Raw genomic sequence first — 21643 nt, forward strand, 5'->3', positions numbered from 1 at the left:
CTGTCAGTTGGATGTTCTCTGGTGGTGACATCTATCGTAAGTCGACCTAAACCAGAGCCAAGTTCAATAGAATTATGGGAACATTTTCATTAGGAATTCCAGCTTCTTTTCATGAATATTTAACTAAGCTCGAATGAAACATTTTTTCTTTCAATATTTCAACCAACTTTATCGAAGTACAGAACAATAACAAAGAAAACAGACTCATTTCAAATGCACATCGTTTCCTTGTATTACAACGAGTGCTTTCCGCTCAATAAGACAAAGAGGAAAAATCGATAGTCTGGATACATAAGAGAGTGCTCGTTATATTTCACAATTTTATTGCTTTATGTTTTGCACGCAACGACAAGCGATCGTGTGTTGTTGCGGATAATTGGCAGGAAACGCCCATGTACCTCGAATTTGCCGCACATGAAAATGGATGCAACCAAATTTATTGATTGGACTTCGTGCTTTTTTCGATTTTTACGACTTGCAAAATGAATTGAAGCCATTTGCTCGAGTATGCTGTTATCATAAATTTGGCAGACATCGGTAAATGGAAGCGATTTATAATCTAACATGGGTATCATAGTTTCAAAATGGATTATCACTCTGCATATATTGTTTGAACACTTTTCTTACATTTTTACGACAATTTTGCAATAACTCTGAAATTTCGGCTTATTCTTTCGTTTTTTCATGTACCTACATATGTTTCAAAAGTAGCCGCCTGAAAAGTATGAGCCAAATTATTTTAGTTCCAAAATTATATGGAAGAATGAAAGAGATATGAGTTTTCAATATCTCATGATAATTCATCTATTGATGAAAGGCCGATTTTTTTCTCAAAAATGAAATTAAAACTTTTTCTGAAAATAAAATGAAATGAGTGTATCACGTTCCGCATTAATACTCGAAAATGTATTCATTTTTGCTTATTCTTTGGTTTTTTGTTGTTTTCACATGAATCATAGCTTCAGTTTGTTTTTCATTTCATCAAAGTATTATAATAATTTTTACTTATTGTTGAACAGTGAGAATGGAAGAAAAAAGTCTTAGATAAGCTGTGTTCATGTACTTATTCATGAATAAATAAACAAATGAGCAGAACAAGTTGGTATTCCAACAAAATAAAGCTTTATGTCTAAAGACGTTGGAAAACTATTGAAATGCATTTATATTTTAATTGGCAGCAATAACTTACAATTAAATATGTCATCTGATAACATGAAAAGTGCAGCATATTATTTAGGTTAGCTTGAATATTGCGTAAATATAATTTTTTCATTGAATTCAATTCAATGCAATTCAATTTAACTTAGAATGAGCAAAATTGAGAGAAAAACTCTTTTTGGAAAAATATTGATGCTTTGTAATAATCGAATAAGCGGATCAATGGACCAATAAAAAAAACTTTAAGATGAAAACTGCAATACACATAGATTCATGCCTGTCGATAATAAAAGTTAAAATCATTCCGCCATTCACATTTGCATCTCTTCAAGAACACTCATCACATTTATTCAACTCCTGGAGAGTTGAAGATTGTCAACATTAGCGAAAACTAAGCGAACGTGTACAAAAAAGAAGTATTTTCCACTGCATTTCAAATGAAGAAGTTGTGAGAGTTGTCACCCGATTCGAATCTCAAGTCGTCATTGCTTTAATTAAGACAACAAATAGTGCTTGCATCGCTGGTGTCAATCTTGTACATTGGACGATTTACTGGTGCAAAATTGTGAGTCGGCATGCACATTTTAATGGTTGAGGTGTCGCTTGCTTTTATCTCTCAAGTGGTGCTTTTAGTTGAAGTGCTAATTATGTCGACTATTAACTGAAAATGAGTAACACTTAAGTGCAACATGCCTTGAAATCGGAATGTGAAAAGTGAATTTAACTAACGCAAAGGGAGCCATTCTGAACAGCTTGGGAGCTGTTCTAGGTACGTTCGCTGTACGAACAGCATGTGCCGGATCTGGTTTACCATGCATTTCGGCTGGTTGAATTCGCATTGAACGTGTTTAATCGATTCATCTTGCGCACGTTTATATTTGTTTTCGTTTTTATTTGTCATTTTCCACAGTTGATATTTGCCAATGTGTTTCCCCACTCTGTGGTCGTTCGCTTATTCGATCTTGATATCGTGCGCCGAGTGTTTGATTCAGTGTGATTTATCTACCCTAAATTAACATGCACTCGAACGAACATTACATGCACACAAAAATGCACAAGGCAAGAAGGAAAAAAATCCACAATCTAAATCAAATAAAACGAGAAAAAGGCAGTTGAAAATAAATATTAATAGACTTACAAATGCCAACGAGTCCAAAGAAAACAGCAGCTCTTTAGAGCCTGTTTTATTACGACAAAAAACACAAAGCATATTCATAATGTTGACTGTATTGTGGTTGACTATATGAATATGTGATTCATGGTTGTGTCATGTTTTTGTTGAGTTTATTTATCAAAAGCCGCGTCAAAAATGCATGTTCTATTCATCTTAAAACAAAACACGTCACAACAGATGCTACGCAAATTAGAACCGTTTACCGCTTTTTTTTGTGTGTGTGTAACACAACGGATCAGGTCTTTTGAACTGGAATTCAAATACTTTCTCACAATTATGTCATGTTTGTCATCGATAACAACATTAGAATCAGACCAGTGAATTTCATTAGACTCGAGGGTTGGAATCGAGTCAAAATGCCACAGATGGTTTTTAATCACGATATTTGGCGCAATGCGGACGATATTGTGATAGAGTAAATCATCACTATGCATATCAGATTCCCGGGGACCACAGTATCAGCCACACCAGTAGAATAAACAGACACAATCGTGGTAAGCAGAGTAGAGTGAGAGTGAAACATGCATATGAATAGCACGGGAATTATGAATGTGAATTTGTTTTGAGTACATTTGTCATTAGATGCCGTGCAGTGATATGGATTCGAATTGGCGCCGAGCGAGAGAGCAAAGTGCATACACGGAGATGTGATAGATTCGATTAAAGCATCGGGAGGGTGAAATGTTTGCTTTGCGTGATCCAAAAACAGCACCAACAGTACACCGATTAGTGTTGTTGATTCGTATTTTATCTGTATTTATGACTGTGAAAATCACATTTACCCCACACAGAAACCAACAGTTCGAAAGGGACGAGCACTTTCAATGCACGAGTTTAATTTGAAATTGAAAAGAGGCTGGTATGAGTGAGTGGTACAGCCGTATAATTGTAATGCGTGTGAGACGAAGGAGATTGTTGCTTTTTGCGCTGGCGAATAAACCGACTTCCGTTACAAACAACACCATGCTCATTCATTACCCTAACATCACTCATGAGATACAGCACACTCAAAGGGTCGTACGCTCACTTCTCGAATCGAGCACACATCTCAGCACATTTTACGAGGGATGTGCGTCTTGTCACTACTATTATTCATCGGATATTTTAAGTGCGTGTCGGAAAATAATCAAATAATATTCTGTTTCCGAAATTGAATTAAGTGTTGCTCTCTTTTGTGCGTATAATTTTTGTAATGCATTCCACGCCCGGCCGAAACGAATTTCCAACGCTCCAGAGTGCATTAAAGGTTCAGACGATTGGACATTTTATTAAGAAATATGATTTTTGTTTCTGTTTTTCTCATTTGATAAGTGTTTTACAATCGTTTTTCATGCTCCCATGAGAAGCGAATTTTTCGATTTTTCCTGAGGGGAATGGGAGAGTATTTCGCTTTCTCTGGAAAAGAGTAAAACGATGAAGAGAGGTAAACCAGAGTTCATTCCTTCTGTTTTTGCTTTTTTTACATTCCCAAAGTTTGAATTTTTGCCTATGATAAATTTGAGCATAGGGAAATATCGCTTTTTTCCTCAACCGAAAACAAGATCTAATCAACCCATTGAAACCAAAATACGAAATCAGATTTCAAGACCGAAATACCAAAACATCAAGCGACGATGGAATGGAGTGATGAAAAATTTGTTCGGTCGAAAAAGTGAACCGATTGGTTTTTACCGCGCTTCAACCATCCCAGTCTGGTATCGTTCAGTTTAAATTGGAGACAATTAATTTCCCTTAATTGATCGATTTTTTCGGTCGATTTGAACGAGAAAAAAAGCACTGAGTAAATAAATGATCACCACATCGTCTTAGTTGGATAAAGAACAATTTTTCTCGAATTTCAAACGTTGATATTGTCTGAATATTCAATTAATTATAAGTTTTATCAGTCGGTTTAATCGGCTTTAGCCTAGTTTGACATTCACGCAGCACGTATCGCTCGAAAGGTCTTCTGGTGCTGTCTACGTTGCAACAGTCAATCTCATCAATATTATCTCATCGACTATAAAAAGAAATTCATTTGATGCGACAAGCGCAATAATTAAGACACAAATTCACTTAACGAAGGCACGACGACGATATGAATTATGGTCTCGGCATTCAATGAGCCACGGCAATCCACACAGCGAGCACACATGATTGCCTTCGGAAAACAGCCAACAAGAATGGAATGTAAAAATTCTTTACGTTCAAATATACATCATAATAATGTGCAGAATTTTATGCGCTTGAATTCAATCGGTAATCTTGCTTGAAATGTGAACAAATGATGTGGCTGCAGTGCGCGCGAATGTCACAGCGCCGCTCACGAACTATTAATTTTAATTAATTTTCGGTACGTACGATTCCGATTCCCTCAAGAATTTTCCCGCTGCTTTAACCGTCGTTTTGGCTAATTTTATCCAACAAGAAATGTTTTCATTTCCCTTTTTTTTTCTACCTCTTTACCAATTAACTGAACAATCTCTTTTATCTTTGACGACAAATCTATCTCTTTTTGCTTTGAGTATGATTTTTTTCACATTTTTTTTTCTGAAATAAACGACATTTTTTATTTTCTTTTTTTGTTGTTGAAAGTGATGCACAGCAAGTCCTGTCGAGCCGTTCAATAAGATGCCGTAAATTTCATGAACGAAACAACACAAGATGAAACAAATATGTTTCTGTTGAGTTAAACGAAACCACGTGTTACGATTATTTTACAGCAAGACGAGCGCACTCTTCAATTTCAATGGCATCAATGTTGTTGTGGTTTTTTTGTTTCGGTGCTGTTCTTGTTCCCAGATGATCATATCTTTGTACTTGCAGAGAGTGTGAGATGCATCAGAGGATGTAATTTTAAATGGTTTCATAAATACGGTGACATTTTATATGGTCGGGCACGATGCAATGCATGTGACACTTTCGGAATAATAATTGCACGACGCCATCAGTTGTTATCGTTTGTTTTAACGGCGATTTGTTACAGAACGCATTAAAATTGCATCGAATTAAAATAAAAACTGACGATTTAAAACACGACTGCGGTGGAACCGGATAAGCATATGTGTGCGATTATGTATTGCAACTGAGTGTGTCGTCCTTTTATGGCGTTTCAATTTTCGTGTTCGATGCTCAAATTCGCCATTTTAATCATAAATTCTGGAACTATGATCGAAAAAAAATGCCACAACATTTGTTATCACGTTATTGTTCGTTTTAAAACATTTTTTCTTCAGTACGTAAATATTGTTTATCATCTTTACGAAAAGAGACGACCTCAGAACGGGCAAGACACAGTGGCAGCACATTATAAATTTCATTGGGTATTCCGTTTCCATTGACTTTTTTCTTAATAGCGTCTAATGGATAGGCAGCTGCGTCTACTGTCATTTCATCGTTTCTTCCCGAATTCTCGTTTTCCTCTTGCCGCCCGAATTCCCGAAAGGTATTCCCTTTGAAAGTTTCAAAACTGCGTCCAACGAATATCGCTGTCTGTGATTAAATACTTCCGATGTGAATTAACAATAAAATAGCACATATTCGTCACTTATCATTCCCGGTGACAACAGCACGATTGAAACTCCAGCAAAGAAATGTGGCAATGTTTTGTGTTTCCAACTGAAAATAAGATGTCATTTCAATATAGTGATACAAATGAACATAAATAAACCACTTAAAAACTTATAAATAACATTTTAATGTTTTCGAAAACACAAAGAATCGCCGGCGTTGTAACAAGTCAAAGCAGAGAAGCAGAAAAAAAGCGTTACACATGGAATTCAAAAGCAAAAGTAAAGACACAAACATGGAAATGGATTGAAAAATAAGCAAGCAAGCGAACGTTTCAACTACACTTTTCACAGTTTTTCTTTCTACTCGCACAGTCTTCTTGCGATCTTGTTAACACATAGATATTGACGCACTGCATACACAATGACGAATAGTTTTCAATATGCATAAATCTGTAGCGTTGCTATTCCCAATGGTATATAATCGAATGCATGGCATATTTATGTATCGGATGTGCAATGAATTTCTTCCAGCCATTCGAGAGATAGACACGATATTGCGCTATTAGTCGTATGCCCCGACTCCGATATGTCTTATGGCACTATGCAGCTATTTGGCTTTGAAATTGAAATTCGAGATAAAAGTCGGCGAATGCATGAAAAATGATGAAATTTTCAGGCAAGTTTTCGCTTTTATGGAAAAAGATATTTTTAATCATACGAGAAAACAAAAATTGTGGAAAAGTTGTCAATTTATTCGAAATGAAAAAATTACTTATTGAAGAATTTATCAAGTTTTTAAATAAGATAAACAACAGAAGAAAAGTAATGAAAACGAGTGAAAAAAATGACTGTTGTCATGATGACTGATAAGATGACGACATTTTTTAGGTTTCAATATCTTGAAAATGAATAAAAGTATCTTTTTTACCATGGTGAATGAATATAAAATAAGAACTGACGGTTTTTGATTAAGAAATAAGTTTCATTTCTTATTTATGAGAAATTCCTTGCTTTTTCATCTCTAAACTGATAAAAAAAATGTCCACAAATTGACATAGAATATCGACAAATTGGTTAGAAAACTTCAATAAATTGCTAAAAAGTATCGATTGATTGCCGATAGAATCATATATCCAGATGGAATGACTAGATTTCGTCGGCAAAATTCAGTGATTGAAACTGAATTCGCATTGATTGAGAGCAAAATGACGGAGGATTTCGTTGGAAATCAATATGAAATGGCACGATTTATATCCGTTGGCATATCACCATTTAAGCGGTGCTACAGTTCAGATCAATTTTTGCGATAGCTTATTGTAACAGCCATAGCGAATGTGGTTCTACCATTGGTGCTTTAATTATGATATTGGATGCAGAGCAAATTGTCGTGAAATATAGACGTTTATGGATCTTGATGGAGTAATTCCTTTGGAGAACAAGAAAAAAAATAAACGAACAGTCGTTATGTGTTTAAAATCGGCATCATGGTCTTAATATCGAATGCGACACAGTCTCGGCAATGAGTAAGTCAATGAGACATTGTCGTTATGTACTCCTTTTTTTTCGTCTGTGTACAATTGTACATAAACACATAGTAAAGTAAACGCAATGGCCATCGAAATGTGCGATAAACATATGTATTTTGCGTTGAAAATGGCTTAAAAGTTTTCTCGGCAATTTCTCCCGGGAATGTACTGTACTTAATCAAAGGAAGAGAAAATATTTTGTTTCCAGTTGAGTGAATTCTAAGCGAGCCATCATTTGAAAAATGTAATCACCCTCACTTTGAAGAAGAAGAAGAAAAAAACACAAGCGAAATATTTCATTCAAATGTTGCGAACACACACAGCACATAAAAACGATGTATGTATATAACACACAACAAGAACACACGCACAAGAATCCTATCTCGCCATAGAATCAACGAATAAAACGGAAATCGTTGAATATGACACGGCCCATCGTAAGCAAAAAGAGGTGGAGCCAAGCACAGCAAACGATACATGTATTACACTGCAGCCGTAGTGTTTATGCACGAGCATTATGAACGACGGGCTGTTTGTTGAGCGTCTACCAACGCAGTTAGTGTGCTACAGTGCACAGTGGATGCGTGCATAAAAACAGACCAAAAAAAAGCGGATAACCATGCATGGGCACCGATCTGGAACCAATATTCCCTGTGCAGCAGCAATAAACATGTCTTGTTCCGTGGATACATAAGCCCAAGATCCACCGCGGAAAAGGCAATTGTATACAACAACAGCAGCAGCAGCAATAACAACAACTTATACGACAAATACATAGGCACGATCAAAACTGCAGCAGTAACGAATGAGTGGCAAGCGAGAGTATTGGATAGTAAAAAAGCGGTGTGTTGCTGAAAGCGCCATACATATTCAACGTAAATATTCGATTCTAAAGTCAGTGGCCTTTAGAACTTCACAACGTACGGTTCGCTTCATGGAATACACCGTCGCTACAGTGAATGTGCTCTCGCCCCGCAACCGACAAAATTTTTGTTGTTGTTGTTGAATAATTTCGTCGAAGAAAATCTACCGCATTTACTCTAACGAACATTTCGCTTCATTCAGTGTACAAAAATAAATATAATATAAAAAAAAACGCGAAAAAAAACATCGGTCTATGCAAATTGACCGTTGTTCACATTTTTTGTGTGTGCTATACGAGCGTAAAAAAAGAGAAGATTTGTGGTTTGTGTGTGCTCATTAAACGCGCGCGGTTATTGTGAAATTTATTCGGCGTGGAGGTGTATTCATCATCCTCGTCTACTAATTAAGTTCCATCTTTGAGAAGAAACGAAGAGAAAAAAAAAACGAATTGAAGCGAATCAAAAATCGGACAACAAATATATCAACACATTGTTTACAAAATAGAACACGGAATATTGTTCGGGTTTCGTTTAATCGTGACAATTTATTGAACGCGTCTTTTAATTGCTTTTAAATAGCTTTCGACCTGCGTTAAAATTAATGGAAGTGTCGCGCGAAAAGTGTGTTGAAAGCATTCAATTGCCAAAATAATTTGCAAATGACTTGGTGCGAATCAAAAAAAAAAATAAAAACAAATAAATCGTACATAAACTGTCTTGTCGCTTTGTTCTTTTTTCTATCATAAAAAGAGAGAAGAATCCATTTTTTGATTTAATTTGATTTCACGGTGAACGCGAAAAAAATGCTCGTACCGTCCGACATGATTTCGGCACAATCGAAAATGGTTTATCAAATGAACAAATATTTCGGGGAGCGCGTGCAACTGCGCAAAGCCGGCATACTGAAGACGATTCAAGAGGTATGCCGCATCGTTCAGGATGTTTTAAAAGAGGTGGAAGTGCAAGAGCCACGATTTATATCATCGCTGAACGATTATAATGGCCGGTACGATGGGCTTGAGGTGATTTCACCCAACGAATTCGAAATTATTATCTATCTCAATCAAATGGGTGTACTGAATTTTGTCGATGATGGAACATTGCCCGGTTGCGCGGTGCTCAAACTGAGCGACGGCCGAAAACGATCCATGTCATTGTGGGTGGAATTCATTACGGCTTCTGGATACTTGTCGGCACGGAAAATCCGATCAAGATTCCAAACATTGGTCGCTCAAGCCGTAGATAAGTGCGCCTATCGAGATATTGTTAAAATGATCGCCGACACAACAGAAGTCAAACTAAGAATACGCGAAAGAATTATCGTTCAAATCACACCAGCTTTTAAGTGTGCCGGACTGTGGCCCAGATCTGCATCACACTGGCCAATACCGTCGATTCCATGGCCGCATCCAAATTTGGTCACCGAAGTGAAAACAGAAGGTTTTGACATGCTATCAAAGGAGTGTGTCGCGTTACAAGGCAAAAATTCAGCAATGGAAGGTACAGTTGTTCGTTATCCGATTTAGTGATAATATTTTATCATAATAATTATTATTATGATCGAATCATAATAATGATTATCATCATCGAACCATAATAATCAATAAAATAAAATAACGTTTTTTAAGGCGATGCATGGGTGCTGAGTTTCAATGAAGCCGAAAATCGACTATTACATGGTTTGTTCTATAAAATTTTCTATAAGTGAAATGCAAAGAATCACACAAAGTTCGAGTAAATGTCATAGAAGAAGTTAAAAAAGGATTAAAAAGTTGAAATTGAAACTAAAAGTCCAAAATCCCAGTATAAAGATGTAGAACAAAGTGGTGGAGGACAAAGAGGAAGTATGAATAAGCAAAAGGAATTCTCTGCCATGAAAAAACCGACATCAATCTTTAAAAAATGCGTTACATCAGATTTCTTCAATCCTTTTTCGATTCAGTTTTCATTCACCCGTATGAATCGAGAACACTTGGTCTGAGCTCAGTGAAAGAAAATTGTTTGAAATTTAACTCATAATAATAGAACTTATGGAGTGAATGAAAGAGTACATATCGATTGAAAAGGTCTTAAAATCAAAAGAAAAAAATTAATATATGTGAAGTTCAACCAACTAAAAATGATTCAGGAAAACGCCGATCTAAGGTTGAATCAAAAATTCAGCTTCCCGAACACAGAATCGAAAACTATTTACGCGTATTTATACGCTCAGGGATTAAATTTCCAAATTACAACTCTTTTATTTGTTTATTAAACAAAAGATGTAGACCAAATGTCGAGAAGCACGATTCACAAAAGAAATTCGAGAAAGCGACTCCTTTTTTTATTCATTGTTGAATGAATTTATTGGAGCGGTTCATGATTGAATCCCGAAAAAACCGTTGGATTTCTCAAAATGGAAGTAAGAAACGAGAAAAATTCACGTTTGAAATAATTTCTGATAATTCAATTAACAACATAATCAATTCTACTCTCGATTTTTTCTCTCCAAATACAAAAGAGTTCTAAGCCGTAAAACGAGTAATAGTCAAATAATCGTAGATGAATGCTATAAAACCGCGGACATTTCCTTCTAAATGTATCAATTCAAATGAATGAACAGCACATTTACGACCTGAATAGTAAAAAAAAAGTTGGTTGCAGCTCATCCTCAAATCAAATTGTAAAGTGACATCTTTGACAAATCTCATAATTATGTTGCTGGTTGCTTTTTATGGCGAAAAATATTAAAATGTTGTTAAAAATGAAGAAAACAAAATTCAGAACGATAAGCATGGACAAAGTCACACCCCGACGGCAAATCGTTATTTCGTCGGTGATTAAATAAAATAAACATAAACCACACAAAGAAACAGAACATCCAATTAGTTAATATTTCTCCAAACAATGCGTGAGACAAACGAGCGAAACGCCAACTCACACACATCGAATGCGAAGAGATATGAGGTTCGAAAATCAGAAGAAAGAAGAAAAAAAATAGCTCTAGGTCGCACGAGTGAGAATTCAAAAAGAACTCAAACGAATCTCTCGGCTCATAGGAAAGTAATTTGATATTCATCGTTGATTCTCAAATAAAATATCGAATGTAATTACGATTTTCATAAGCTTGTTAACAAGATGTCTTTAATTATGCACTTTATATTTATCAATTCTCCCAAACGAATTCAATAAAAATGATGGCTTTATAGCATTGACACTGGTGTGTCTGTGTGATCATATGATGAGCATGGAGCTCATTCCAAATATCAAATCGCCTTATCTCGAAAGCAATTTTTTTTTTATGTTCAATGTGTTTTTATCCACACTCACATTGTGATTCGTACGCAATCAATTTGGATATTATTGTTGTTATCGAGAAAATGACGACAGCAGTTGAAAACGGTTATGAGTTTCATAAAATCACATCTTCGTACCTGTAATGTGATTTCGTTCTCTGTGTCTCTTTTGGTTTTTTTTTCTTTCTTCTCTCATTGTGTGTGTTTTTTTTTCGTGTCTGTTCGTGCATTTTGTTTCACTTTCGATGCATTTGATTCGATCGTCAACCCGCGCACATTCTTCACCAGAGAACGAGATGGCACCGATGGTGGTTCCGAACATCTCATTAAAATTGCTCAGCGCGATGAAAACCATCGTCAATGGTTTTCAATTAAATGAGAAACAAGCCAACTATCTACCGTTTGTATCGGCCACATTCGACAGTGACACGAGGACCAACAACAACAACACCATCACTAATCGAATGAAAACGAAAAACTCACGCGACCGCAAGTAATCCAGAAGAGCATTCGCTGCACAGTGCACATACACACTGGTCTCTGGCTCTGCCTCACGGCTATACCTGTGCATCAAATCCGATATGTAAATATCAGACGGCCAACAATATCATAAAGATAACGAAATAGATTCAAAGTGACAGTTTTTTATACCTCATTCACTGTCGTCGTCGTCGTCGTTGTCGATCGACAAGAACAAAAATCAAGTTACATTTCGTTTGAAATGGCTGATGGCTTTTGTGCTTGAGCGATTTCAATTCATTTTTTGTTTGTTTCTGAATCGTTCGTTTTAATTTTGAATCGTTTGTTTTGTGGATTTTGAAATATTTCATTGCTTTGGATTCAAGAGAAAAAAGGCGCGCGAGAGCGCTCACAATTCTTTTCGATATTTGTGAGAACGAGCGTGTACTATGCGAAAACGATACGCGCTATGGTTCTCATGGGTGAGAGAATCGTTAATAGGATGAAACAGAATGTGTGTATTTGCTTTTGTTTTCCACCAAACGACACACCAAATATCATGATCGGCACACCGTCGATCAGATAAACCGATCCGCCAGTGGACATTTTTCTTTCTCTCTTGTTCTTCACCGTGTCTCATCTTGCACCGTTTCCAACAAACGAACAGAGCGAGAGAAAAAAAGCACATCTTATCTGATGTGAATCTTCGATATGTGTGTGTGTGCTTTGTTTGTGGACGCTGTTTGACTTTTTCGTTTCTATATGCAAAATATGGTTTGATTGCCATTTCATTCGATGTTTGCATATTACAATGTTAACCAGTTTATTCTCGTGCAGCTCTCTTTTTTCATCATCGTCGTCGATGTCGCTATATTTAAACGAAAAAAAAAACATATTAATTCTGAAAAAAAAATCACATAAATTTACACTCAGTCTGCTTGTGCACACCGTTAATGACTGAAATATGATTATGAATCGTCTAAACGCAATCCAAATGTGCATACAAATCAATTATATCACACGCTATTTAAAATGTGCATTTACAATGCAAAAATTATCTCCGTTTTTTTTTCGCTTCTCCCATTCATTCTGTGGTCGTTTTTTTGTTTGTTTTTGCGCATCATACGCGAGAAACGTTGCGATCCAGTCGATTAAACGGCATGTCGTGGTGTGCGATATGCAAAATATCTGTGCTGCACAAAATGAAATATCAATTTTTGACTTGCCTAATTGCGAAAAACAGGACAGGTTCAAACATAAACTTTAAACTCGCACAAAATATTGCTAATTGACAGCAAAACAGTAGGTATCTCGTTTGGGTCGAGCAATAAACTTATGCACTTCACTATCGTTCACGGTTAGATTTCGATGTCATCCTTCCGCTAAATTGACAATTTTTAAAAACAATTTTCTAATAAGCATCCAATGTGATTCCACCGTTTCGTATCCATTTTGGTTCGCAAATCAACAATCAAATATGCCTCGTATGGTGTGTGTGTGTGTGTGTGTGTGTGTGTGTATGTGTGTGATATTTTAATAAATATGCGCTTCCTTCCGCCTTCATTCGGGCTACCATCGACAGCATTTATGCCAAAAACGTTTACGAAAGATATTAATTTTCACCAAAATCTCTCTTCGGCCACACTCTCAATCGAGAGCCGAATTCAATTAAGTGGCTCTTCCTTTAGAAAAGCAAACAGTGTGAAAATGGTACGCGTTTGATTGAATATAAAATCCACTTATAACCATTCGAAATATAAAAGGCTTTGTGCTGCAGGGATAATGCACAATACACACACACACAGTCACATGTATACCTGGTTGAATTGTGATGCGCTGTTGGAGCCACCAATAAATTTTTATTAACATCAGAATAAAAGCCATACAACCATAAATTATACCTGATTCGTTTTGGGTGAATCGACTTTAATTGCTTTTTAAACTTTGTTTCTTTTTCCCTTTTCTCTCTCTCTCTCTATCTCTCCGCTCGTCCATCGTCCATTTGGGCGACAATAAGTGTGCATTGATCACGACAACAATAAACAAATCACTTAGCGACCACATTATCTATAGATCATAAAGTGTCTTTGCCATGTGAATGCATTTCTTCGCTGAATATAAATTCGAGTTCATTGAATGAGCTGAAGTGTAAGCAGTTTTATGGGTGGACACAATTTGAATATTGAAAAAAAAAAAACGTTTCCTTCCACTCAAGCGAATTTTGATGTGGAATTTTCTGAAATTAAGACAATGCCGATATGAGTTTTTGGTCATTGATATCCATCGATCAAATTTCGATTCTGTAAAGCAAAAGATTGATCGTCACAAGATGAAATTGATTGAAATCATGAAGTCGAGAGAGAAAAAAATGTTTGTCGTGAGATCAAAATGACGTCAGTTGAAGTTAGACTCACGATGCGCCATCGTTGGTGCTACCTGGGCCGATATAACTTTTAGTTAATTGAATATTAACGTAAGCAAAAAAAAGAATAAAAAAAACTGCGCTGCTCCAATCTCTCGGACAGAGCGAGAAAAAGGCAAGCGAGATAAACGTTTCATATCATCATCGCATGATATATTTTTGTGCACAAATTCAGAATTGTTTGAATCTTCGTGCGTATCGATCAATCTAATTTTAACAGGACGCAAGAAAGAGAGAGAAAGGAAGATAGAGAGCGAGTGAGCTTGGCTGCTCTCGAAATGCACATAAATTTTGATCTACTTGAAAATGAATGAAGAAAAAGAAACGAAAAAGAAAAAATACACAACGAAATAAACGGCGAATGATGAAAAGTAACAATGCAGCAGCTTAACAGCATTGCAAAAGGGCAATAGCAACCGCAGCAACAACAAAAAACTGTCAACATATCCTTAGAACGTATGCTATAATTTGTAAAATCGCCCTGAGCTGAAAGTGCTGAGAGACGTGGCCCGAGCATGAAATGAACGAGCACCGAAATAAGAAAAAAAAAACACTCGCACACATAATGCGCCAAAGCGAAATGCAAAATGCGCGAGAGAGTGAACGAAATTGTGCCGTCTTCTTGCGAATGAAAGCAACGAGAAAGAAAAAAACCAACGAGTCGAGCGAAAAACACTGTTGATCGACATTAAATGCACGTTGCTACGCCAAAAACGCGTAAACACTGTAAGCGTTCGCTGTGTGTTTGCATTAACATTTTAACATTGTACCGTGTTCTCTTTGAGCGCGCGCAGAGAGTGTGTTTGTGTGTGTATACTGTATATATTATTATTATCGGGGCGAAGTGAAATATTTTTTTCACAGGCCAAAGTGAAGAGCCATTTTACTACATCAACGACTTGATATGAAAAGATCGTATCCGATAAGCTAAAACCGAAAACAAACATTTACCATTTTAGCGATGCAAGCCGAGTGCTTGGAGTACAACAGTTTGTGTGGCACACATAAATAATGCTCGAAAATTATCGGCTTTTGTTTATGTATTATTAATTAATTAGATGTAATTGCAGTTGGAATAAATTCGGGGCCCGGAATTGACCACATCGATCATATGCCCATTTATTCTGGCTGGATGTGTACGTGTGTGTGTGTATTTTTCGCAAATAAATTACGCAAACATAAATAAATCATCACAAATCTGTTGTTTATAAAATCAATTAAAGCCAAGTAAAATGTATGCCTTGCGGTTCATCTAAACTGGCGCTCACGTCTGCCATACGGTCTCATCGGGTAATCTTGTTTCTAGTTGAGACAAACGTATTAAATGAGAGAAAAAATTTGGTTTTTTTCTACACTTTTTTATGTGATGTACTGAAAATATCTCTCATCGTGTCATATGTTTAGGCAGGAATAATGAGCTCGTTTCGTTGTTTGCACGTGGAAGAGCTTCAATTACGAGCAAACTTCAATTATTCAATAATAATGGTCGGACTGAAACAATCTGTTCATGAATTTGTTTATATGTTTTTTTCTTTTAAGTAAAAGCCAATAAATACTGTTCCGATCAGCAATTGAAATTACCGCATAAACCAAAGTACCGAATGCAATAACTTCGAATCACTTAACTTTCGATTTATTAATCAGCGATGCAATTTGCTTCGGATATGACATCTGAACAGTCGGTCGATTTCTCAATAAATCAATATCGGCAAACTCCAAAGCAATAGACCACACAAAATTCGCATCGGTATCGGCACGATAAAAACCCAACCATCCACAGCAATTAATTATCAATAAGCGAGCAATTGTCGATTGGTTTTGCATTAAAATCGACACAATACAAATGGTAAAGAGCTTAATAGCAACATAAAACTGATACAAAATTGTGTGTATTCTCCGTTCAATGTACAGAAGAAGAAGAAGAAGAAGTAGAAAAAACCAATTGCAAAGTGGAGAAGAATACGAAAAACCGCATCTTGTAGCCACCGCCGCCGACAGTATAACCGCAGCGCTTGAAATGAAAATTATTTTATCGAGAAAATTGCATGGTTTCTGGTTAAACTGAAAGTTTGACAGATCAGTTGGTTTGCAATATCTCCCAGAACTATCTCGCGATATCGTTGAAACGGAAGAAAAAAAATTGAGTAATGCAAATAAGGGAATCGAGAAGCGAAAATAAAACAATCAAACGCACCAACGGCTGCCAGGCAAGGATCCAAACGCTTGATTCGCCGTTAAATTTTTCATTGCAGTTCTATTGCATGGCACAGCATTTTCATGCGCCGTTGTCCGATGCACATTGTATTCGTTTGTTTGTTCATCGCATTTAGTTTGGAGCGGATTAAATTATGCGGATTGCATCAAAGACGAATGCTATATGGCGCCTTTTGATGCACAACAGGGTCTCTTTCTCCGTTGATGTCCACACACTCCATTCTCTCTCAGCATCCAATTCTTTAGCTCATACCGTTCTTTCCTTTCCTTTCTTTCTTTTTTTCTCTCGTTGACTCTTGTGCGCTGCGCTCTCCGTTGTGTTTGTTTTTAATAATTTTCGTTTTCAATAAATAAATTCAGTCAATTTTTTTTTCATGCATTCCACCACATTGGTGAAGAGCGACTCTTCTCGCAGCCACATTTTACATGCCACTCGCTCGCCCGCTCACCGAAGACGACGGTATCTTTTTTTTATTGTTGTACTGTTGCTGATCTTGTTCATTATTGAAAAATCGACCAATAAAAATCACATATTTAGCCATACTTTTGGTTATTATTGTCGTATTTATTTCGATAAGCAATTAATTTGCATGTCGAATAAATTGTGGCGCCTGCACGAATCCAACCACAAATGGCCAACAGCAGATATAAATATCAAACGATAATTCCACGCACAATAAAATCAATGAAATTTCATTTCTCGCCAATTCCGCTTTAAGGCCGTGTTTTATTCTTACAGAAAAAACTTTTTTTTGGAATTGAATGAACGAGTTTGGATTTGATGACGAATTGGCAATTTTGAAGGCACTTGGAATATATATTGAATAATTGATAAATTTAAAGAGTATTATTTTGAGTGCTTGAAATGAGTTGAAATGTTGAATTTGCAACATTTTCTCCTTATTTTCTAAAAAAAGACGCTTCAAATTGTTCTCTCTCTCTCTCTCTCTCTCTCTCTCTCTCTCTCTTCAATTCAGACTTAAATTCGATGCGAAAGACCAAACGAAAAAGATCAAATGCTTGTCTCAAAGGAAACGAATTCAAATTTGTCTGATCATCCAACGATGATGCAAGCTCGGCCTCGTTTTAATCGGCTATAAAATTAATTTTCGCCCGCATTATCGCAGCGTTTAAGTAAAATGTGATGTTTTCTGTATTCATATCGAAATGCAAACAGGAATTCACATCAAATTTATCGGCTTAAAATGTGTTGCAAATGTGAATTAAAAAAAAAATACTGTCCGATGAGTCCTGAGAAGATGGACACGAGACTTTATCTCTCCTTTGAGCATAATTTACGTCGCTCTTGGCATTTTTTACGGAAAAAAGTCCGAAAAAGCGATAGCAAAATATTACCGCAAAAACATGCGACGTTTCTCCATATATGCATTTCGTGCGACGGAAATGATGAATTTGGAATGTCACACAGCATTGAAGCGCTTGAGTCATTTGCGGTTGAATTTTTCGTTGGTGCGAACAGAAAATGTTGACAAAATATTCAATTATTCGGCGAAAGTGCACGAAATCAACGCGCGGCCGACGCTGATGGTATGCTCGCATTTGCGGTAGAATGTATTCAAAATGTTTGAAAATTGGGAATTTCAACAGCTGAAGTCAAAATGAAAACGCATAAAATCGAATAGCAAATGACACAAAAAAAGTATTATTTCCATTGGCACATGGTTTGCTGGTCGACCTTTTCGAATGAAGAAAAAAAAACAAACAAAAACCGAATGTTCCACATAACTTTTGTGTTCCGACAGAGGGACAGAGAAATTCCTTTTGCATAGCAATTAATACATTACGATTTAAAAAAAAAAGCGACAGCGAGAAATACCCATTGAAAACGGTCTCTTGTGTGATTCAATTTTAATTTCTTATTTTTGTTAATTCACATTTTTTATTCGCTCTGTCTTAATTCCGTTTTCTTTGTTTGTTTCGTGTTTTTTTTCTCTCTCTTTCTCTTTCCATGTTCTTGGTTTTTATCGTTTGAAAATTAATGCGAACGAAAAAAAAAAAACAAAACAAAAAACGTACAGGTGCTTGCCGTCGACGATGCTTGAGTTTATTGAAGACGTTGCGCGATCGACATTTAGATTTGCCCGGCAATCCAGTCACATCGTACCATATGAAAACACTGTTGCTGTACGAATGTGAAAAGCATCCGCGCGAAGCCGAATGGGAGGATAATTGTTTAGCTGACCGTATAAATGGCATATTTATGCAATTGATATCGTGTTTGCAATGCCGAAGATGTCCCCATTACTTTTTGCCCAACATGGACTTGTTCAAGGGAAAATCGCCGAACGCATTGGAAAATGCTGCACGACAAGTTTGGCGTTTACTACGTATCATGCTGACGAACACACGATGCCTCGAAGAGCTCTAAGCCGTCGACAGAAATGCAGCCCGATTTAGACGTGTAAGCTGAACGAATTTGAACGTGTGGGTGGAAAAATCAATGAAACAAGACAATTGACGAAGGAGGAATGGATCCATTCCTTCAAAAGAAAATGGCGGAAGATCCGTTATTATATTAAAAATTACTTCTAATATCAAATATTAGAATCAACTGAGCGGCACGAACCACATTTTTTTTGGCTTGTCTCCAGCAAATTTGTATACAGATTAAGTCGTATGTATACGTAATAGCAGAATAAGCATAACTTATTTATAATTTAGACAAAGAAGACAAACATTTATTTGGGAATCTTTAAGAAATCGCGGAACAAAAAACAACAATGCTTTGAACGTAATGCACCGTTTTCAAAAACAAAATTTGTTACATTTCACGCTGTTTTTTTTTACTCGATAAAATTTTTAACTGACTGCAGGGCGAAAAATGAAGAAAAAACAACCAATTTGGCAACTTTAACGAATTCATCTAATGTATACGAACATTCTCATTTATGCAGAGAATAAAAACATTCATCCTTTTCATTTTCTATTTACTAGACACTGTTTTTGTTTTTTTTAGATGTAAAACGCTTTTTTGTGCAATTCTTTTTGAAAAAAAAAAGTATAAATATTTTTTCTCTTTCGATTTTACTAGACATTTTCTTTGATATTGTCTCTCTTTAAGCGATGATTTTGCAAAAAATCAAAATATATAACGAAAAAACAATCTTTCTATTTAAATACATGCAACTGAAACTGAATAATAAAATGACCATTTGTAGAATGAAAGCGATGGCAATGTTCTCATTTCATATCAACGACCACATTAAAATGCGATTGACTGACGATGGAACGACCGAATGAATTTCGGTTTGAGTAAAGCATTTTACGAGGACATTTCGGAGCAATTAAAAAAAAAATAAACCGAAGAGAAAGAAGATCTTATCGAGAAAAATCTTGAAACGTGAGCGTAGGCCGTGCTCTCTATTGCTGCGCACACAGCAGACTTTGTCACCACGATCTGTCACCTGGCTCTTTGTTATAAATCATGAATCAACGACAGGTAGGTAACGATATTTCATTCGATTTTCATCAATTCCAGGCATTTCTTTTGTACTTCTATTGCTTCTTCAGAAAGAACAAAAACAAACAAAAGCAGACAATTCGTTTTGAACAAAAGAGAAAACTTCATTTCACTTTGACTGACTGGATGAAGAAGTAGCTGAAACAGTGAGCAGTAGACCAATTTGAATGAAAAATAGCAACCAGAACGAGAACCGTTTATTTACAATAAAGTTTATTAACAACGAGCACTTCATTTACAAATTACTTTAATGCAGTCAAACTGCATTATTTTCGCTTTTGTTTGCTTTTACGTAACATAAATCATGTGGGTTCGCTGTGTTTAGTTTTCGAATAATGTTGAAAATTGAAATTTTCTCCCCAGCTTTGAGAAGGAAAGAGAGAGAGAGAGAGACAGAATGGAGAGCGAAGAAAAAAACCCGAATGAAATGTAAACGCTGTAGAAAAGATAAATTATCGCATATCAACCACAAAACACAATGGTGATGATACCTGTTCAAGTCGAACAAAAGGTATTTTCGTTTGATGTGTATCACATAAATGATGTTGAATCATGCAATCGGTCGGTGTGCAAGCCGGCGAGAGAGTGAGCGAACGAACGAATGACTCGACTGTCTTTTCACTCGAATGCTCGGTCGAAAAGGAGGATGAGAAAATTATGAGCGTGCCTATCATTCATTTTGAACTAATAATAATTGCTACCGTTGCAACCGTATGTGTATTGATTTGAGTGATATTCTAACCAGAATACAGGCTCAACGTCAAGATCAATTATCATGAAATAACAATGGTAAATCCCACTAGTGGCAAAAAAAGGATCTGCATTTCCGTCCAATATCAATCCGTTGCTCTAATTTGATACGTGTACGTCTGTCCATTGGTCATTCTTTAAATTGGATTCAATCGGCAAATCAGATTTTACGATGGTCTTTCGAAATACCAGAGAAGATCTTTTGCAAAATACGTCCCGGCACAACAAAATTCGTATCATTTGAACGGCACAACAGCTTTACGCTTGACATGATTTGCTCATTTTTCGAGACAAATTCGAAAAGATAGATGTTTTTACATTTGCTCAGCCTCACTGCACACGGATGCAACATCTTCATATGGAATCGCACCCTTGTTAAAAATGAATCATAGGACGCGCGCACGCTGCCTCTTCTTCTTTTTTCAATCAGTCACACCACAGTAATTCTTGCCACTGCATTATTTTATTACATTGGAGCCACCCGTAATCTGCCGGGCTAACGGAGGAGGGTGATTCCACTGTGTGTGTGTTTTTTCCCGTTGTTTACTTCGAATGAATTTCGATTTTGTGAAGAGTAATGAAAATATTAGTACATTTTATTGTGATTTCGTCTCTGGATATGCACTTAAAACCGATCTGCAATTTGTTTGTTTCCCCAGTTCGAGTTGCTGTTTTTGTTTAGTGTCATGTGAAATTCGACACTGTGTGTTAGCATTTGCGGTAATCAAATTTAGATTATATTGATGATGATGTTTTTGTTTCCCTTTCCATGTTGTACCATCTTCTTCTTTTTTTTGGAGAAATTTGTGCTGGTTTCGAGGGTGGTGTGT

The 21643-nt window shown here is 36.3% G+C and overlaps 1 protein-coding gene across 1 annotated transcript; it reads left to right on the forward strand.

Annotated features, from left to right (window-relative positions):
* The first annotated feature begins 7929 nt into the window (after positions 1-7929).
* Positions 7930-19768, forward strand: LOC129566128 (protein mab-21). The gene is made up of 3 exons (XM_055441753.1): positions 7930-9712; positions 9841-9891; positions 18622-19768. Exons 1-3 carry the CDS (start codon positions 9016-9018, stop codon positions 18969-18971), a joined length of 1098 nt encoding a protein of 365 aa, XP_055297728.1. The 5' UTR covers positions 7930-9015; the 3' UTR covers positions 18972-19768.
* Positions 19769-21643: the final 1875 nt, after the last annotated feature.

This window comes from Sitodiplosis mosellana, unplaced genomic scaffold, assembly GCF_009176505.1.
Source record: "Sitodiplosis mosellana isolate CC-2019 unplaced genomic scaffold, AAFC_SMos_1.0 Smas_scaffold_3, whole genome shotgun sequence".
Lineage (NCBI taxonomy): Eukaryota > Metazoa > Arthropoda > Insecta > Diptera > Cecidomyiidae > Sitodiplosis > Sitodiplosis mosellana.

Excerpts from the sequence above, each read along its gene's own strand:
- LOC129566128 (XM_055441753.1), top strand. The coding sequence starts at position 9,016 with ATGCTCGTACCGTCCGACATGATTTCGGCACAATCGAAAATGGTTTAT. Across the intron at positions 9,713-9,840 it reads CAAAAATTCAGCAATGGAAG|GCGATGCATGGGTGCTGAGT; the intron begins GTACAGTTGTTC and ends ACGTTTTTTAAG. Across the intron at positions 9,892-18,621 it reads CGAAAATCGACTATTACATG|GTGCTTGCCGTCGACGATGC; the intron begins GTTTGTTCTATA and ends AAAAACGTACAG.